The sequence below is a fragment of the Mytilus galloprovincialis genome, chromosome 8, assembly GCF_965363235.1.
Source record: "Mytilus galloprovincialis chromosome 8, xbMytGall1.hap1.1, whole genome shotgun sequence".
Classification (NCBI taxonomy): domain Eukaryota; kingdom Metazoa; phylum Mollusca; class Bivalvia; order Mytilida; family Mytilidae; genus Mytilus; species Mytilus galloprovincialis.
In genome coordinates, this window is record NC_134845.1 from 24,924,804 (window position 1) to 24,941,422 (window position 16,619).

The 16,619-nt window shown below is 32.3% G+C and overlaps 3 protein-coding genes across 15 annotated transcripts in view; 1 reads left to right on the forward strand and 2 right to left on the reverse strand.

Annotated features, from left to right (window-relative positions):
- Positions 1–429, reverse strand: part of LOC143085385 (uncharacterized) — a 129,796-nt gene extending 129,367 nt beyond the window's left edge. Inside the window, exon 1 of the mRNA XM_076261684.1 lies at positions 218–429. Coding sequence (XP_076117799.1) covers positions 218–288 — 71 coding nt within the window. The 5' untranslated portion in view covers positions 289–429. The remainder of the gene's footprint in view (positions 1–217) is intronic.
- Positions 430–9,194: 8,765 nt separating this feature from the next.
- Positions 9,195–11,753, reverse strand: LOC143085387 (cytochrome b-c1 complex subunit 8-like). Of its 2 annotated transcripts, none has more exons than XM_076261698.1 (3): positions 11,610–11,753; positions 9,730–9,892; positions 9,195–9,368 (listed from the first exon to the last, which is right to left on the reverse strand). In XM_076261698.1, exons 2-3 carry the CDS (start codon positions 9,884–9,886, stop codon positions 9,274–9,276), a joined length of 252 nt encoding a protein of 83 aa, XP_076117813.1. In that variant the 5' UTR covers positions 9,887–9,892; positions 11,610–11,753; the 3' UTR covers positions 9,195–9,273. The 2 variants fall into 2 exon arrangements, with proteins under 2 accessions (XP_076117813.1, XP_076117814.1); XM_076261699.1 differs by having other exon boundaries at positions 11,578–11,662.
- A 95-nt stretch (positions 11,754–11,848) lies between these two features.
- LOC143085386 (putative phosphorylase b kinase regulatory subunit alpha) overlaps positions 11,849–16,619 on the forward strand; it is a 75,344-nt gene continuing 70,573 nt past the window's right edge. For 11 of the 12 annotated variants that reach the window (XM_076261688.1, XM_076261687.1, XM_076261686.1 and 8 more), the window contains exons 1-2: positions 11,850–12,019; positions 15,216–15,374. In XM_076261688.1, the coding sequence (XP_076117803.1) occupies positions 11,942–12,019; positions 15,216–15,374 (237 nt within the window). In that variant the 5' untranslated portion in view covers positions 11,850–11,941. Of the gene's footprint in view, positions 12,020–15,215; positions 15,375–16,619 lie in introns of all 12 variants that reach the window. The other variant, XM_076261697.1, reaches the window with a different exon arrangement.

Consider the following 16,619-nt stretch of genomic DNA (forward strand, 5'->3'; position numbering starts at 1 on the left):
TTGGCGATCATTGAACACATCTTTCTTAAACTATATATGTATGTATGTACTGGTAAATGCTTCCGATATCCGAAGAATCCCTCGAAAGCTGCGAGTCTTAAACATTGGGAAAATATTTTCATTTGTAAACAACTAACTCGTCTGGGTAACTACTTGTCATTCCATTTAACGAAAAAATATCTATCAATTAATTAATTCATCAATTAATCAGACTTACTGTAGAGCATCACTATAATCAGCATATCCTACTATAAGAAACGAAATCAAAAGTAACTGTTTTACTTGCATGTCTTCCACAAAAATAGGGAAGTCTTTACACTAAAACGTTCAGTAATTCCAGACCTAAACACGAGGATCTCCGTCACGTAAAAACTAAGTTCCAACTTGTTAATTACAAATGTATGTATATAAATCCATGGAAATAATTGTAAAGTGACAATTAAGTTCTAGGCATTGTACTCAAGCCAATAAAAACAACTTACATGTATTAAAGACTTTTAAATAATTTATTTTTTGTCATGTAGCCTGAGGGTTTTGGATTATGATCGTTTATCAATGCAATCCGGATTTTTATATTCACCGAGTCCAATGTGTTTTGTTCTTTTTACATGTTTTATAATTTCAGTAGGTATAATCATGGAAGTATTATATTATATATACTTCCATGGTATAATACATGTACAAACTATCTTGTTTGTGTTGCAATTTAGTAGTAATTAGATAATTAGTAATTAGATAATTATATAATACTACTTATAACGTTACAATACTAAATAAAATATGTATAACAAAATCTGACACTTATCATTAATGTATCCATGTGACGTATACCATTTGCTGGAATTGGGGTGACAAGAAATTGTAGTAAATAATTTATTCCTTAAAACCAATTAACAATGTACAGAGATGAAAACATATAATTTCAACACAAAACTATTAAGGCGGTACATGAATTAAATTATACAAAAGACAAGATCAAAAATAGAAAAAAATAAAATAATAAAACCAACCTGAGACTACTATAACCAGAGACATATAATACATGTTTTATATGTCTCTGCTATAACATATATAAATATTGTGTTATAGTAGTTTCAGAACAAACAAACAAACAAACAAACAAATTCCATCAGCTTCAAGTAATTATCGGAAATATTCCTTATTTCCACGAACCATCAATCATTAAAACACTCCGAGTCTCCCTCCTGGGGTTGTATCAGCACCGTCAAACATTAAAACACTCCGAGTCTCCCTCCTGGGGTTGTATCAGCACCGTCAGTTCTTTCCACGAACCATCAAACATTAAAACACTCCGATTCTCCCTCCTGGGGTTGTATCAGCACCGTCAGTTCTTTCCACGAACCATTAAACATTAAAACACCCCGAGTCTCCCTCCTAGGGTTGTATCAGAACCATCAAACATTAAAACACTCCGAGTCTCCCTCCTGGGGTTGTATCAGAACCATCAAACATTAAAACACTCCGAGTCTCCCTCCTGGGGTTGTATCAGAACCATCAAACATTAAAACACTCCGAGTCTCCCTCCTGGGGTTGTATCAGAACCATCAAATATTAAAACACTCCGAGTCTCCCTTCTGGGGTTGTATCAGCACCGTCAGTTCTTTCCACGAACCATCAAACATTAAAACACTCCGAGTCTCCCTCCTGGTGTTGTATCAGCACCGTCAGTCATTGCTTTTAAAGCATCAGTGACAAAGCTGAACTAAATAGAAATAATATGGGGGGAGGGGGAAGGGGGGTCCGTATGCGCACCGAAGCCGGTCATGGCAAAATATTGAGTTAGTTGATTGTGGTTATTCATGATAAAGTATAAGAAGAACAAGGACTTTCTATACTAAATAGTCCCTGAGTAGAAGTAGAAGAAGAAACAAACAAAAAACGAACAAAAAACTAGAAATCTGATATTAATTTTTTTTTTTAAATGATTGAAATGAATACAAAATGTACTCAATGAAATGTCCAGAAATACTGACTTTTCATTTATTACTCTCATAGATTTATAGTCTTTTTAGAATTGATATCCTAACCTTTTCTCATCACTTGACGTCCGTTTTCTCCTCTGAAATTGCATTTTTTTAAGTTGTAATCTCTGTCCTGACTTTTTTTTTATATCAAAGAAGATATAAGTGAGCGACACAGGCTCTCACGAGCCTCTAGTTTGATGAAATAAAGAGTGAAATTCAACGGTATTTGGTCTTAATATATATAATAATATGACGGAAGGAGATTTTTCTTTCGATTTCTTTAGTAGAACTTTCCATGGTGTAAATAGAGCCGGATCTACTTACCCTTCCGGAGCACCTTAGATCACCCCTAGTTTTTTTGGGGTTCGTGTTGTTTAGTCTTTAGTTTTCTATGTTGTGTCTTGTGTACTATTATTGGTTGATGTAATCTCACAGAATTTCGAAGTAAACCAAAAACAGAGTCTCCTTTTAAAATCCGAGAATTTAGACATTTCGGGAGTTCGAATTTCTGCATTCCTCAAGATAAGATAAATAGTTATAGTTTTTCATTAAGTGTTACATGTTGATATATGATAAATTTACCAAACAAGTCATAAAAGGACCAATATTCAAGACTCATGAGTTACTGTATATAACGCAAATAAAAGCCATAATAATTATAATATTAAAGGACAATATATTCTTACAAAAAGGCATAGTTATTTTTATACAAAATTTAAAATTGATTAAATCTGATTATAAAATATCTGCATGAATGCTTCAAAATAGTAATAATAATAATCTGGAACTTGACATGATAAATCAACGTTGAAAACCTTATTTGTTTAAACTGGTCAATGAGTGTTTGTTTAGCCCCTATGTTGTTTTTTTGGTTTATTTTGGAGGTAGAAATAATAAGTAAATCTGCATTCGTTGAAAATTAATCTACATGTTTTATCAAAGGCAGACTATAACCCACAATTTTCATAATGAAAATAATGCCAGGTTATATATACGCTGGAAGACAACTTTTAACCTATTTATATGGATACTAATTCGACCTTCTCATGGCTCGAAATCAAGCACTCGGATTTCTCAGATACTATTAGCTTTACATATGTAGGCAAACTCTACATGTTATAGGGTGTGGAATGATTGTAAGGTGTACCTGTCCCGTCTAGCAGGTTTCATCTGTCATTGACTTCATTTTCATGGATCATTCGACAATGTTTAGTTTTTGTGATTTGATGATTTTTTTTTCTCAAATATTATAAGCAATAGGTCTTTCATTCGGTGCATGAAATTGATGAAAGATTAACATATCTGTCTGGCATTGCATCATAGTTTTTGTCACTGTGACCTCACTTTCATACACCATCGAGACTTTTCAGTCTGTACACTCTTGTTACTCTCATGTCATGCATGCCGAACACTTAAATTGACCACACATTGTTAATTTCCGTCTGTCACATTCCCATTGACCTTGACCTCATTTTCATGGTTCAGTGAATACTTAAAAAAAAAGTTAAGATTTTTTGTAATGTTAAGTTCTCTCTTATTATGAGTAATGGGATAACTATATTCGATATGTGCGTACCTTGAAAGGTCCTCAAGCCTGTTGGACAGTTTTCACTTGACCTGGACCGCACTTCATTGATCAGTGAACAAGGTTAAGTTTTGATGGTCAAGTCCATATCTCAGATACTTTAAGCAATGTCTTGTATATTTGGTGTATGGAAGGTCTGTAAGGTGTACATGTCCAACTGGCAGATGTTGTCTGACCTTGACCTCATTTCCATGATTCAGTGGTTATTGTAAAGTTTTTGTGTTTTGGTCTGTTTTTCTTACACTATATGCAATAGGTTTACTTTATTTGGTTTAAGGAAGGATTGTAAGGTGTACATGTCTAGCTGGCAGGTGTCATGTGACCTTGACCTCATTTTCATGGTTCAGTGGTCATTCGGCTTATATTTGTGTTAGTGTTATTTGGGATAAAAATATGCTTTATCTTAAGAAAGAAAATTTATTGTTTGTATTTTGTAAAAGTTTTAATTTATCTGTTTAAGTCTAAAGATGTATTTGTGACTAACCTTTCATTTTTGAGAATTTTCAAGATAGCAGTCAGTGTTTCGGAAGCGTAACCTCACACTACTCATGTCATTATACCATTATATATAAGACTGTCTATCAGTCTACCAGTTGGCGGTGTAGTGTTGAGACAAAATTTATCTCTGACTCATAAATTTAACTTTAGAAAATACTTTGAGAAACTTTTACAAAATACAAACAATAAATTTTCTTTCTTAAAATAAAGCATATTTTTATCCACACCACAACACAATTTTTCTAATACTATATGCAATAGGTCAACTATATTTAGTGTATGGAAATATTTTATGATGTACATGTCACTCACAGGTGTTATTTGACCTTGACCTCATTTTCACAGTTCATTGCTCAGCTTTAAGTTTTTGTGTTTTGGTCTGTTTTTTCTTGAACTATAAGGAATAGGTAAGCCATATTTCTTGATTCAACGAATTGTAAGCTGTACATGTCTGCCTGACCTTGACCTCATTTTCATGGTCAAATGGTCAATGTTAAGTTTTCTTGGTTAAGTCTATTTCTTAGACATGTTAGACACTATAAGCAATAGGTAAACTATATTTAGTGTATTGAATGATTGTAAGGTATACATGTATTTCTTTCTTTTTTTTTGGTTTATATGACCTTGACCTCATTTTCTTAGATCATGTTTAGTTTATATGATAGTTGTAATAAAGCTTTATATTAAGAACTGTCACCTTAACATCAATAATTAGCAAAGAAGACAAGACATGCTGAAGACATTTCAGCATGTGCACTCTTGTTTGTTTTTTACTAGTGTCTAGCATTCTGAATCAATCATTAAGGGGGAATCCAAAATGTAGGTTTAATTTCTGGTCTTGCATCATATAATATCAGAATTCCATTACTAGTCTAGTTGTGGACTTAAATCAAAGCACTGCAGGCACTATAGGCAGTTAACTAAAACACAAGGCAAAAGAATTGAGGAAAACTGTTGCAGTGTTGCTTCAATTGTATATCACAGATTGTTATATCTCAAGTATCGCTTTTTTTTGTACATGTGCTGCACTGATTTCAACTTTTCTATAACTGTATTTGTTTTCAAACGTTTATAATTTATCTTTAAATCACTTTAAAATATGTACGACAATCATTTAAGATTATTCTGGTCATATTTTTTGTTTTCCAGAAATAAAAGTATGAAAAAAGTGTCTTTTTTTCAGTTATAATTAACCTATTTGGCTGCTAGATGACAACAAGGCCACCTATTTCTGCAATTGTTGGGAAATAGACAAATCTAGGGTGCTAGCATATGGCGTCTTAACTGCCAAAAAATTAAAACAACAGTATTTAAATTTCATGCTTCCAAATCTGTATTTACCTTCACTTGGAATACTGAAAGCCAAATATTTGAAAGTAAAGGATATATAAGAACTGCTTTCGTGTTTTATATTCCGGTCTTGCATTCAATGATGACCACTTCAATACTTAATTGATAGGGGTTGGCCAAGGATGCATGGGGTTTTGTTACCCGAAACTTTTCGTACAATTGAAATTTTAAAAATGTTTACCCAACTGTCCTTTAAATATATATATTGCATAGGTAACAAGAGGCTCTCAAGAGCCTGAATCGCTCACCTTAATTCTTTTGGTTAAATCTCTCATCAATGATTATTTTGGCTTTTCAATTTATTTAAATGTTTTTTGGATCGTCCTATTTTCTTCAAAAGCCAAAAAAAATAATCATTTTCTCCTATGTTCTATTTTAGCCATAGGCAGGGGCGGATCCATGATTTCAGATTAGGGGGGGCGCAATGTCAAAATTTTTGAGGTATAATTATCGAAATTATTGGAATATTCTTCTAAAGAGGGTGTAATGTAGATATCTTGCATGGCAAGCAAAACGTGGCGAATATTTTGTGTTAAAATAAGCGAGAAATTAAAGTTTCAAGCTAAAACCGCATAAATCCACTCCTGTCAATCTACAATCACCATAATAAACAAGAAATGTGCGAGTTTCAATTCATTGACTCAACAATAGCTCAACTGACCAATATTAGATTTAAAAAAAAAACGGTCTACTTTTGCCAGCGATTTTTCATTGTCTTTTCACAATTTTTTATTACTATTATTTTTTGTTGTTTTCGGAGGTCGTGCCAAACTTTTTATGTACATTTTTTTTTACAGCAAACCACTAAATTCAAAATGAGTTCTTTATTTTCATGGGATCCTATATGTAATACGGAAATACGAGTTGGAGCCTTGATCGTTTATGCATGCTTCGGCAAACTTTACAGGTTGCAATTAAGTGAGAAACATATATTGATACAGATATATTAAATATTGATACAAATTAATAAAAACTAACCTTTCGCTTGAACCAGTATTTCTATCTTTCATTAAGAAAGAATTTAACCAGTTACCTTGACTGTTTTCTTCGCTGTGCAATGATGAAATACCCAACCTAACCGCGGGTAGGGCACTTTCACCTACTTCGTTGGAAAGTGAGTTAGTGATGTTTTGGAGTTTCGATTATCAAAGAAATTGTTTATAATTTATAAATTGTTGTACTTTAACTGCCAATTAAAGCCTATGATATGTGTCATCAAACGCAGTACCGCGTTTGACACCTTTCTTTGAAGTATACCATATTTATGATAGAACTTATAGATAAACCGTAGGTCAGTATATTAGTAATCACATTGGTTCTGTTAAACTTACTGTTTTATATACTTCTTTGAATGATAAAACAGATTGCAATGCGACGACATTATTTTTCGTCGTCTGTTCAGATACTTTTTTGAGCTGGGGACAACCCATGCTTTGCAAATTTTAGGGGGGGGCGCACGCCCGCCACGCCCCCGCCTAAATCCGCCCCTGATAGGAGCTATGTTTCTTGACATACAAGGATATTATAAAATTTATACTAGATACTCTGAAACTCATTTAGCCTAAGTTTGGCTGAAATTGATACAGCAGTTTCAAAGGAGAAGATTTTTTAAAGTAAGTCAACATGATGAACAAATTGTGAAAAAAGTCTTTAAAGGGCAATAACTCCTTAAGGGGTCAATTTACAATTTTGGTCAAATTGACTTAATTGAAGATCTTACTTTGCTGAACATTATTGCTGTTTATAGTTTATTTCTATCTATAATTATATTCAAGATAATAAACAAAAACAGCAAAATTTCCTTAAAATTATCAATTCAGGGGCAGCAACCCAACAACAGGTTGTCTGATTCATCTGAAAATTTCAGGGCAGATAGATCTTGACCTGATAAACAATATTACCCAACGTCAGATTTGCTCTAAATGCTTTGGTTTTTGAGTTATAAGCCAAAAACTGCATTTGACCCCTATGTTCTATTTTTAGCAATGGCGACCATGTTTGTTGATAGATCATAACTTCGGACACAATTTATAAACTAGATACCCTAAGGAACATTCAGTTAAAGTTTGGAAGTATTTGGCCCAGTAGTTTCAGAGGAGAAGATTTTTGTAAAAGATTACTAAGATTTACGAAAAATGGTTAAAAATTGACTATAAAGGGCAATAACTCCTAAAGGGGTCAACTGACCATTTCCGTCATGTTGACTTATTGGTAAATCTTACTTTGCTGAACATTATTGCTGTTTACAGTTTATCTCTATCTATAATAATATTCAAGATAATAACCAAAAACAGCAAAATTTCTTTAAAATTACCAATTCAGGGGCAGTAACCCAACAACAGGTTGTCTGATTCATCTGAAAATTTCAGGGCAGATAGATCTTGACCTGATAAACAATATTATTCCATGTCAGATTTGCTCTAAATGCTTTGGTTTTTGAGTTATAAGCCAAAAACTGCATTTGACCCCTATGTTCTATTTTTAGCAATGGCAACCATGTTTGTTGATAGATCACAACTTCGGATACAATTTACAAACTAGATACCCTAAGGAACATTCAGTTAAAGTTTGGAAGTATTTGGCCCAGTAGTTTCAGAGGAGAAGATTTTTGTAAAAGATTACTAAGATTTACGAAAAATGGTTAAAAATTGACTATAAAGGGCAATAACTCCTAAAGGGGTCAACTGACCATTTTCTTCGTGTTGACTTATTTGTAAATCTTACTTTGCTGAACATTATTCCTGTTTACAGTTTATCTCTATCTATAATAATATTCAAGATAATAACCAAAAACAGCAAAATTTCCTTAAAATTACCAATTCAGGGGCAGCAACCCAACAACAGGTTGTCTGATTCATCTGAAAATTTCAGGGCAGATAGATCTTGACCTGATAAACAATATTACCCCATGTCAGATTTGCTCTAAATGCTTTGGTTTTTGAGTTATAAGCCAAAAACTGCATTTGACCCCTATGTTCTATTTTTAGCAATGGCGACCATGTTTGTTGATAGATCATAACTTCGGATACAATTTACAAACTAGATACCCTAAGGAACATTCAATTAAAGTTTGGAAGTATTTGGCCCAGTAGTTTCAGAGGAGAAGATTTTTGTAAAAGATTACTAAGATTTACGAAAAACGGTTAAAAATTGACTATAAAGGGCAATAACTCCTAAAGGGGTCAACTGACCATTTCCGTCATGTTGACTTATTTGTAAATCTTACTTTGCTGAATATTATTCCTGTTTACAGTTTATCTCTATCTATAATAATATTCAAGATAATAACCAAAAACAGCAAAATTTCCTTAAAATTACCAATTCAGGGGCAGCAACCTGTTTGAAAGTATTTGGCCCAGTAGTTTCAGAGGAGAAGATTCTTGAAATAGTTTACGACGACAGACGACAGACGACGACGGACGCCAAGTGATGGCATAAGCTCACTTGTCCCTTCGGGACAGGTGAGCTAAAAATGTAACCTTTCCCATATTTACTGATTTTCGTGCGAAAAAGAGGAAAAAAACATTTTGACAAGAAATAATGAAGAATGGTTTGGATAGAATTCAATTTGACAAATATCTTATATCATTCTATATCCTCCTTAAAATATCTTAAATGTATATTAAAATTTATCAAAATCTGATAAATCAATACAAATTCTTACATATTGAACAAACAATCTATAGGACAGTGTACCAAGGCAAAACTTGTTTTTCAACAATTTAAGTATGCTGATTATCATATCAATAAATGTCTAAAGAAAACAAACAATCAACTTTGACTGTTTTATAATAACAAATTTTAATCCTAAAAACATCTATACAACATTCTGCATTCATCACTTAAATGTCTGTTTTACACATCATTATCAAATTGTCCTGGTAGCTTCTTTATTGTCCTCAGTCCTTCCTTGTCTCCCCAGTTAATTAAATAAAAGGTTGCACAGATAACTGAAACAACAAAATATAACATATCAAGTTCAACTTTATCAAATTCTATCATGTACTGACTCACTTCAGTGTGTTGTCTTTTTTTTATATTACTATGCACACGACTGTGTATTAATTACCTTTTTTTTATAATCTTTTTTCCATCATTTGACTGTTAACATGCTCATAAAATTTACCAATATCATCCTTCAGATAAAGAATGAATGACACAAGTAACATTCAGACAACAGCACAATAGCTCTAGTTTTGATATGTTCTGAGTATGATACAATTTTAGGTGTATTGTACATCAATCCCTACTCATTCCTTTCTTATAATATATCATGTTTGTAGTCCATATCATAATCAAGAAAAGACTTACTAGGAACTCCTCGGAACAATGCGTAAGTCATCCTCCGTACTCCTTTAGGAAACCCTACAGAAAAAAATCCTGCAAATGCTCTCTGTTCAAATGGAGATAATGTCCAATGAATTTGTTGTGATTTCATGACCTTAAGGCCTCCAAAATGTCTCCCCATGATGATCTACAAAGAAAAAGTAAGTGTGAAAGAAACATAAAAGTGTGGGATTTACATGTACAATGTATGTACATGTAATCTCCTGACTAAAGCTCTGCTGCATTAGTACATGTACAATGTCTTTAAATTATCACAGAACTTTGCTTCCTCATCTAATAGCCATGAAAGCAGTGATGCCAAATGTTTGGACTTTAAATGGACATATGATGCGGTTTGTTGGAATTGTCTTGATAGCTAGTTTTACCTAGTTGGCAAAAAAAACCAAACTATTTAATTAACAATTTCATTCACTGTAATATATTTTAATTCATCAATTGATGTGAATCTTTAACAACTGATGTTGATTGGAGATTAATAAATGTGATTTAAGTATACAAGAAAAAAATGTATATATATATATATATATGCTTTATAAAATACTAGCGAAATTCAGGGTTGTATAATAACATGGTTTATAGTTCATAAAACTGAACTTGCAAGACAGTGGTGAGCAAATATTTATGTTTATATTTATAAAATATTAAACTCGGTAAAATTTGATGGACCCGAATTACCAGAACGTACGATAAACATTGTTCAGAAATTTGGGTCTGTCAAATTTTGACCGAATTTTATATTTTAAATTCACAGAAAGTGACGTATTTTGAAAATTCTGGGAAAAAACATTTTGAAAACAAAATAAATATTTGCACACCTCAAATGGAATTGTATCTTATTTTATCATTTCTTTTGGATATTTTTGGAAATATTTTGCATCAATAAGCACAAAAAAGGTAAGACTTTGTAACTATGTAGATTTATTAGCAGGCAATGAAGATTACATGCCAAAATTGGGTCTCAAAGATCCTCCCCCCCCCCCCCCAAAAAAAAAATTCTCTCTCAAAGTCCAGGCGTAAAAATTACTTTAGCGTTATAATGTCATAGAAAGGAGTCCCAGAAAAAAATGAAAATAGCCTTGCGAGACGTCATAATTATTTGGACTAGATCGATATATCTGATCCTTTTAGTCTTTTCTAAAAAGTGAAATTTGATGCGACTGTCATACAAGTGAGAGGTTTAGCTAGCTATAAAACCAGGTTCAATCCACCATTTTCTACATTAGAAAATGCCTGTACCAAGTCAGGAATATGACAGTTGTTATCCATTCGTTTGATGTGTTTTAACTTTTGATTTTGCCATTTGATTGGGGACTTTCCTTTATGAATTTTCCTTGGAGTTCAGTATTTTTGTGATTTTACTTTTTTCTATCCCTTCGGAAGACTAAAACAATGAAATAAAGATTCTATATGTGTTACATTGCAAGATCTACAGAAATCGGGTAATGCGTGATATCACCAGCAGCAGTGGTGCGGACACTAGAGACTCAAATGACTGTATATAACATTATGTAACATAATTTGTCAACTAAAACAGAAATATTGTCAACTATTGTTGGCACCCATGATCAATCATTGTATTGTTACTTTGAATTTAAAAATTGCTGATAAGAATTGAATTTTCTTTCTAAAGGAACAACTGACTTGGATCATCAAGACCCCATAATAGATTTGCACAAAAGTGAAAAACTTTGAATATCAACCAGGGGTAATTTGTCTTTGAAGTTTTGAAAGTACTTGTAGTTGATAAACCATCTTTAAAAAATATAATAACGGAATGTATTGCTAGCACTGCTTTAAGTTTAACCATTGTACCTATGATCAAAGAATTGTTAAGAAATAATTACAGTTTGAGTTGTATCTTTCCAACTCCCGACCTTCAAAATTTTTACACAGGAAGTAAGGAATGATACATATTAGTTTCGTATAGGTTGTTTTTTTTTTATCTGTCTCTCAAATTTATACAATTAAACATAAGAAAATGATATTTCATTAATATTTTTTTTTTCAAATTTTTAGTATCCATAAGATCCATTTGAATAAGATAAAAGACACAAATTTTGCTCAATATTATGTGACCTTCACCTTGTGTATTAGAAAATTAGAAAATGCAGACGATGGAGGTTATATGGATAAGAGAGGTTAATTATGCATAATATTCTATCATACCTACTGAAATATGCGGAATCGAAGTAATTCTGGCGTTCGTCTTGATTATTACCAGCGCCTTGTCAATAAAACGATTCTAAAACATCAGGTAAAATCAAAATAAATCAACTTGTTATAGCCATGTAGGCATAGTATAAAGTAGAGATTGTTTACATTTACAAATCCTTAATTATAATGGACACATGTATGTAATGCAATGCAATCGGATTAATCTTTGCACTAACCTGAGACTATAATATTTACTGTACTCTTGACTGTACAATAGTGAATACTGTCCAAGCACTGACAGACTAGAAAAATTTCCATGCCCAGCCTAATCAGAAACTGTTTAGTGTTCTTCATAAAACTATTTCTGGAGATATTCCTAATTATATTGCTGCTGATATCTTGTCGTATACAAACACTAATGACCAGTATGGACTGAGAAAAATAGGGAATTTAAAACTCCTCAGTGTCGAAGCACAGCCTATAAGAACAGTTTTATTCCACAGCCTATAAGAACAGTTTTATTCCACATACTCTTGAAAAGTGGAATTCACTTGATGGAGAAGTTAAAAATATTTTAAGCTTTACAGGATTTAAAAGAAAACTGAATGAGGACATAAGTCCTTGTCCTGTTTTCTTTTCCACTGGTTCACATAAAGTTAATATAATCCACTGCCAATTAAGAAATGAGGCTAGTGATCTAAAAGATCATCTCTTCTGTGATCATTTGTCGGACAGCTCTATATGTGCCTGTGGAGATCCAGTAGAAGATAATTTTCATTTCTTTTATGTTTGTCCATTTAACATTTATCAGAGATATGAGCTCTTTCGAAAAATAAGTAACTTTGATAATGTCAATCTTGATGTCCTACTACAGGGTTGCTCAGACTTTAATATTGATGAAAACACAGAGATATTTACATATGTACAACAATATATTCATGAAACTGGAAGATTTTTATAATATTTCATGTGATACTATACTGTTTAGAAAACAGCTTATAACGACAGTGTACCACTCTGTAGTCTTAATTAAAGACAAACCTAACTTTTAACACAAAAAAAAAAAAACAATTGTGTTTAGCGTCTTTTTGCAAATAAATTTATATATATTTTATTTTATTTTTTGTATTAGTAATTATATTTTCAAAAATCAAGAAATTAATAGTCTTGTAATAAGATGGTACACTAAATTACTTATGTATTGCAAAAAAGGGCCAATCAATTCTTGTTATTCATATAAATAGAACAACTTTGTTGCAGTGAGTTTGTGAATTTGAGTAAATAATCACTTAATGATCTACTTGATTCCTAACCAACACTTATTAATGTGGTATAGAATTCGACACCACCTTCAGTAGGTCTTGCTTTGACTTTGTTAATATAGTTATTTATATACGTATACACAATAAAATACTTCAAGAAGTGGGGGAATTGCCTCCCCTGACTCACTGCAACAACGTATGATCTATTAACTTATCAGAAAATTATATACTATCATGCATGACGTTATTCAATCCATCGTGTATGGGAAAGGATTTGTATAGGCACTGCCTTTTGTCCAATCCCTTTGTTTAAATGTACATTTGATATTTGAACAATAAAATATTTTGAATTGAATTGAATTATGAAATGAGATAGATTGTGATAAACTGTTTTTAGTCTGAAATATTAATTGGTCATAATGTCAGATCCGTCAGATTTTTTTTCCCTCTGACAAACCCTAAAACAGTTAGGTACAAGCTCAATTTGCAACATATACATTGTAATTAACAATTCACTGACTGTTCATTGCGTAATATCAAGTGGCAAATATTTCTTGCATATTTAGAGAAAAATATAAAAATTGCAATTAACATTAGTTTTTTTTAGTTTGTATATTTTCGTTTACAAAGTAAATTCTTTTACCCTCATATGCTCTGGTGATGCCTTAATTTGATGTCTTCCTGCAGAATTTGTTTCTGATCTTTTGCCTTATAAGGATTTGACACATTTGGGGGATTGGACATGATTGGGCATTCATGAGGTCAAAAAAAAGTATGGATGTTTCCTGTATCTCTACCTACCCTAATTTTTATCCCCTACCCTAAAGTTTTTTTGGCCATTTTTGATTAAGCACTGTTAAAATCACAATGTCATAAAAGTTGCTTCCATAGACTCATGTAAAAAAAAAAAAAAATCCCTACCTTCCTACCCTGTTTTTTTTTCAGCATGTGACAGTAAACACACATACTTTTTTGTTTGGCCTGAACAAAACTAGTTTTGGCACCCTTAGCAAAATGTAGCAACTAGACATGTTTTGCAATTCATTGACGTCATATGCATGGACACGTTTTGGGGAATGGACACGTTTCTGAGTGTTACATAAAATTGAGAATGGAAATGGGGAATGTGTCAAAGAGACAACAACCCGACCATAGAGCAGACAACGGCCGAAGGCCACCAATGGGTCTTCAATATAGTGGGAAACTCCCACACCCATCTAAGCGTCCTTCAGCTATCCCCTAAACAAATATGTATACCAGTTCAGTATAATGGATGTCATACTTAACTCTGAATTATACACAAGAAACTAAAATTAAAAATGATACAAGACTAACAAAGGCCAGATGCTTCTGACTTGGGACAGGCACAAAAATGTGGCAGGGTTAAACATGTTTGTGAGATCTCAACCCTCCCCCTATACCTCTAGCCAATGTAGAAAAAACAAACGCACTACAGTACGCACAGTAAAACTCAGTTTAACAGAAGTCTGAATCCGATGTCAGAATAGGAAACAAAAGAAAATAAACAAAATGACAATAATACATAAATAACAACAGACTTAACTAGCAGTTACTGACATGCCAGCTCCAGACCCCAATTAAACTGATTGAAAGATTATGTCTTCACTACTTCATCATATGAATATCAGGCACAATCCCTCCTGTTAGGGATTTAGTATTATACCATCATAAAATATATGAGAAGAACATAAATACATAAATTAGGTTGTTAGTTTTCTTGTTTGTTTATTGTTTTACATTGTCATTTCGGGGTCTTTTATATAGCTGATCATGACTGCGGTATGGGCTTTGCTCATTGTTGAAGGCCGTACAGTGACCTATAGTTGATAATTTCTGTGTTATTTTGGTCTCTTGTGGAGAGTTGTCTCATTGGCAATCATACCACATCTTCTTTTTTTTATAACCCGTGTCATGCCAACAACTGGTTTTAGAGTAAATGTGTTTATAATTGGTTATAATATTTTAGAATTAATATATTATATATATATATATTTTTATAATTTATAATTTCAGAATCCTGTTACTGGACTTTTTCCAGCCAGTGAAACAAACACTCATGCCTGGGTCAGAGACAATGTTTATTCCATTATGGCAGTATGGGGTTTGGCTCTGGCTTACAGGAAAACAGCAGATTTGGATGAGGACAGGGCAAAATCATTTGAATTAGAACAGGTATATATTCATGCATAGGATTGTCCTGATAACTGAATAAAGAATAAATGTACATTTTATCCAGTTAATAATTAATTGAACTATGACAGACTGAAAGAGATGAATGTACAGCTAGCTGCCTACAGTTACAGTTCACTAATATTTTAACTTTTCAACCAATGCTATTCGAATTTGTTAAAACTGATGACAAGACTGAGGTCAAGTTTGACATTAAGGATTTTCATTCCACTCAGGAGTAATTGTCATTGATATATTGTATTATCATGATTATGACATTTTAAGTTGCTTCTGTGTACAATCATACAATGTATTAACTAATGACTATATAACCAATTCTTTTTAAATTGTGTAAGTGATTTTAAAATGGAGGTCAAGTTTAATATTGTTGTTTTGAACACATATGCATACAAGCAAGTTACATGCACAAAAAAAGGGTCCACTTCCTATATACTGTATAAGCAGAATTTTTCGTGGGGGATTTAATTTCGTTTATTTCTTGGATACGAATTATCCACGAAAGTAAAACCCCAACAAAAATTTAACTGTAGATTTACATTATTTTATGATCTGACAAAATCTTATTGACATTATATAAACGATGAACATAAATACATACAATGAAATAAATAAGTTAATTGATTAGACAGCGATATTCAAAGGTTTTCTTTACGTCAGATTATAATCTTAATCTTTTGTTTGTACAGTAATAAATAATGATCTCGAACTGTCAATCAATGTCATTTAACAGTCTAATGCGTCTGTAATGCAAGCAAGTCGTAATACATTTATTACACAATCATTGTCCTTGAATAAAACATCAAAGGTGTGTAAAAGCCAGTTAGCGCGTGCAGCTAACAACACTTGATTAGTGCTCACTGTTCCTATGAAATGCAATTATTGATTTTTCGCAATGGTGAAAGTTAAGATCAGTTTTATTGAGTATTGTCAATTATAAAGTGACATTTACATAGAATTGTTTTCTAAACTTAAAAACCACAAACATTAATCCCCACGAACTTACTTTTGGATACAAAACCACGAAATTTTTACCCCATGAAAATTAATGTTTATACAGTATACACAAGGTGATAGCATATATAGGATGTTGCTGGAATAAGTCACTTTTTCAAGCATGAAAATATGTGAATAGGTCGGGAAAACTATTAGAAATATATGATTGGGTCAATAAAGTACCCATAACTTCTTTGTTTGACATCTTTCTAGGTGTTCTTGAGCTATTAAATA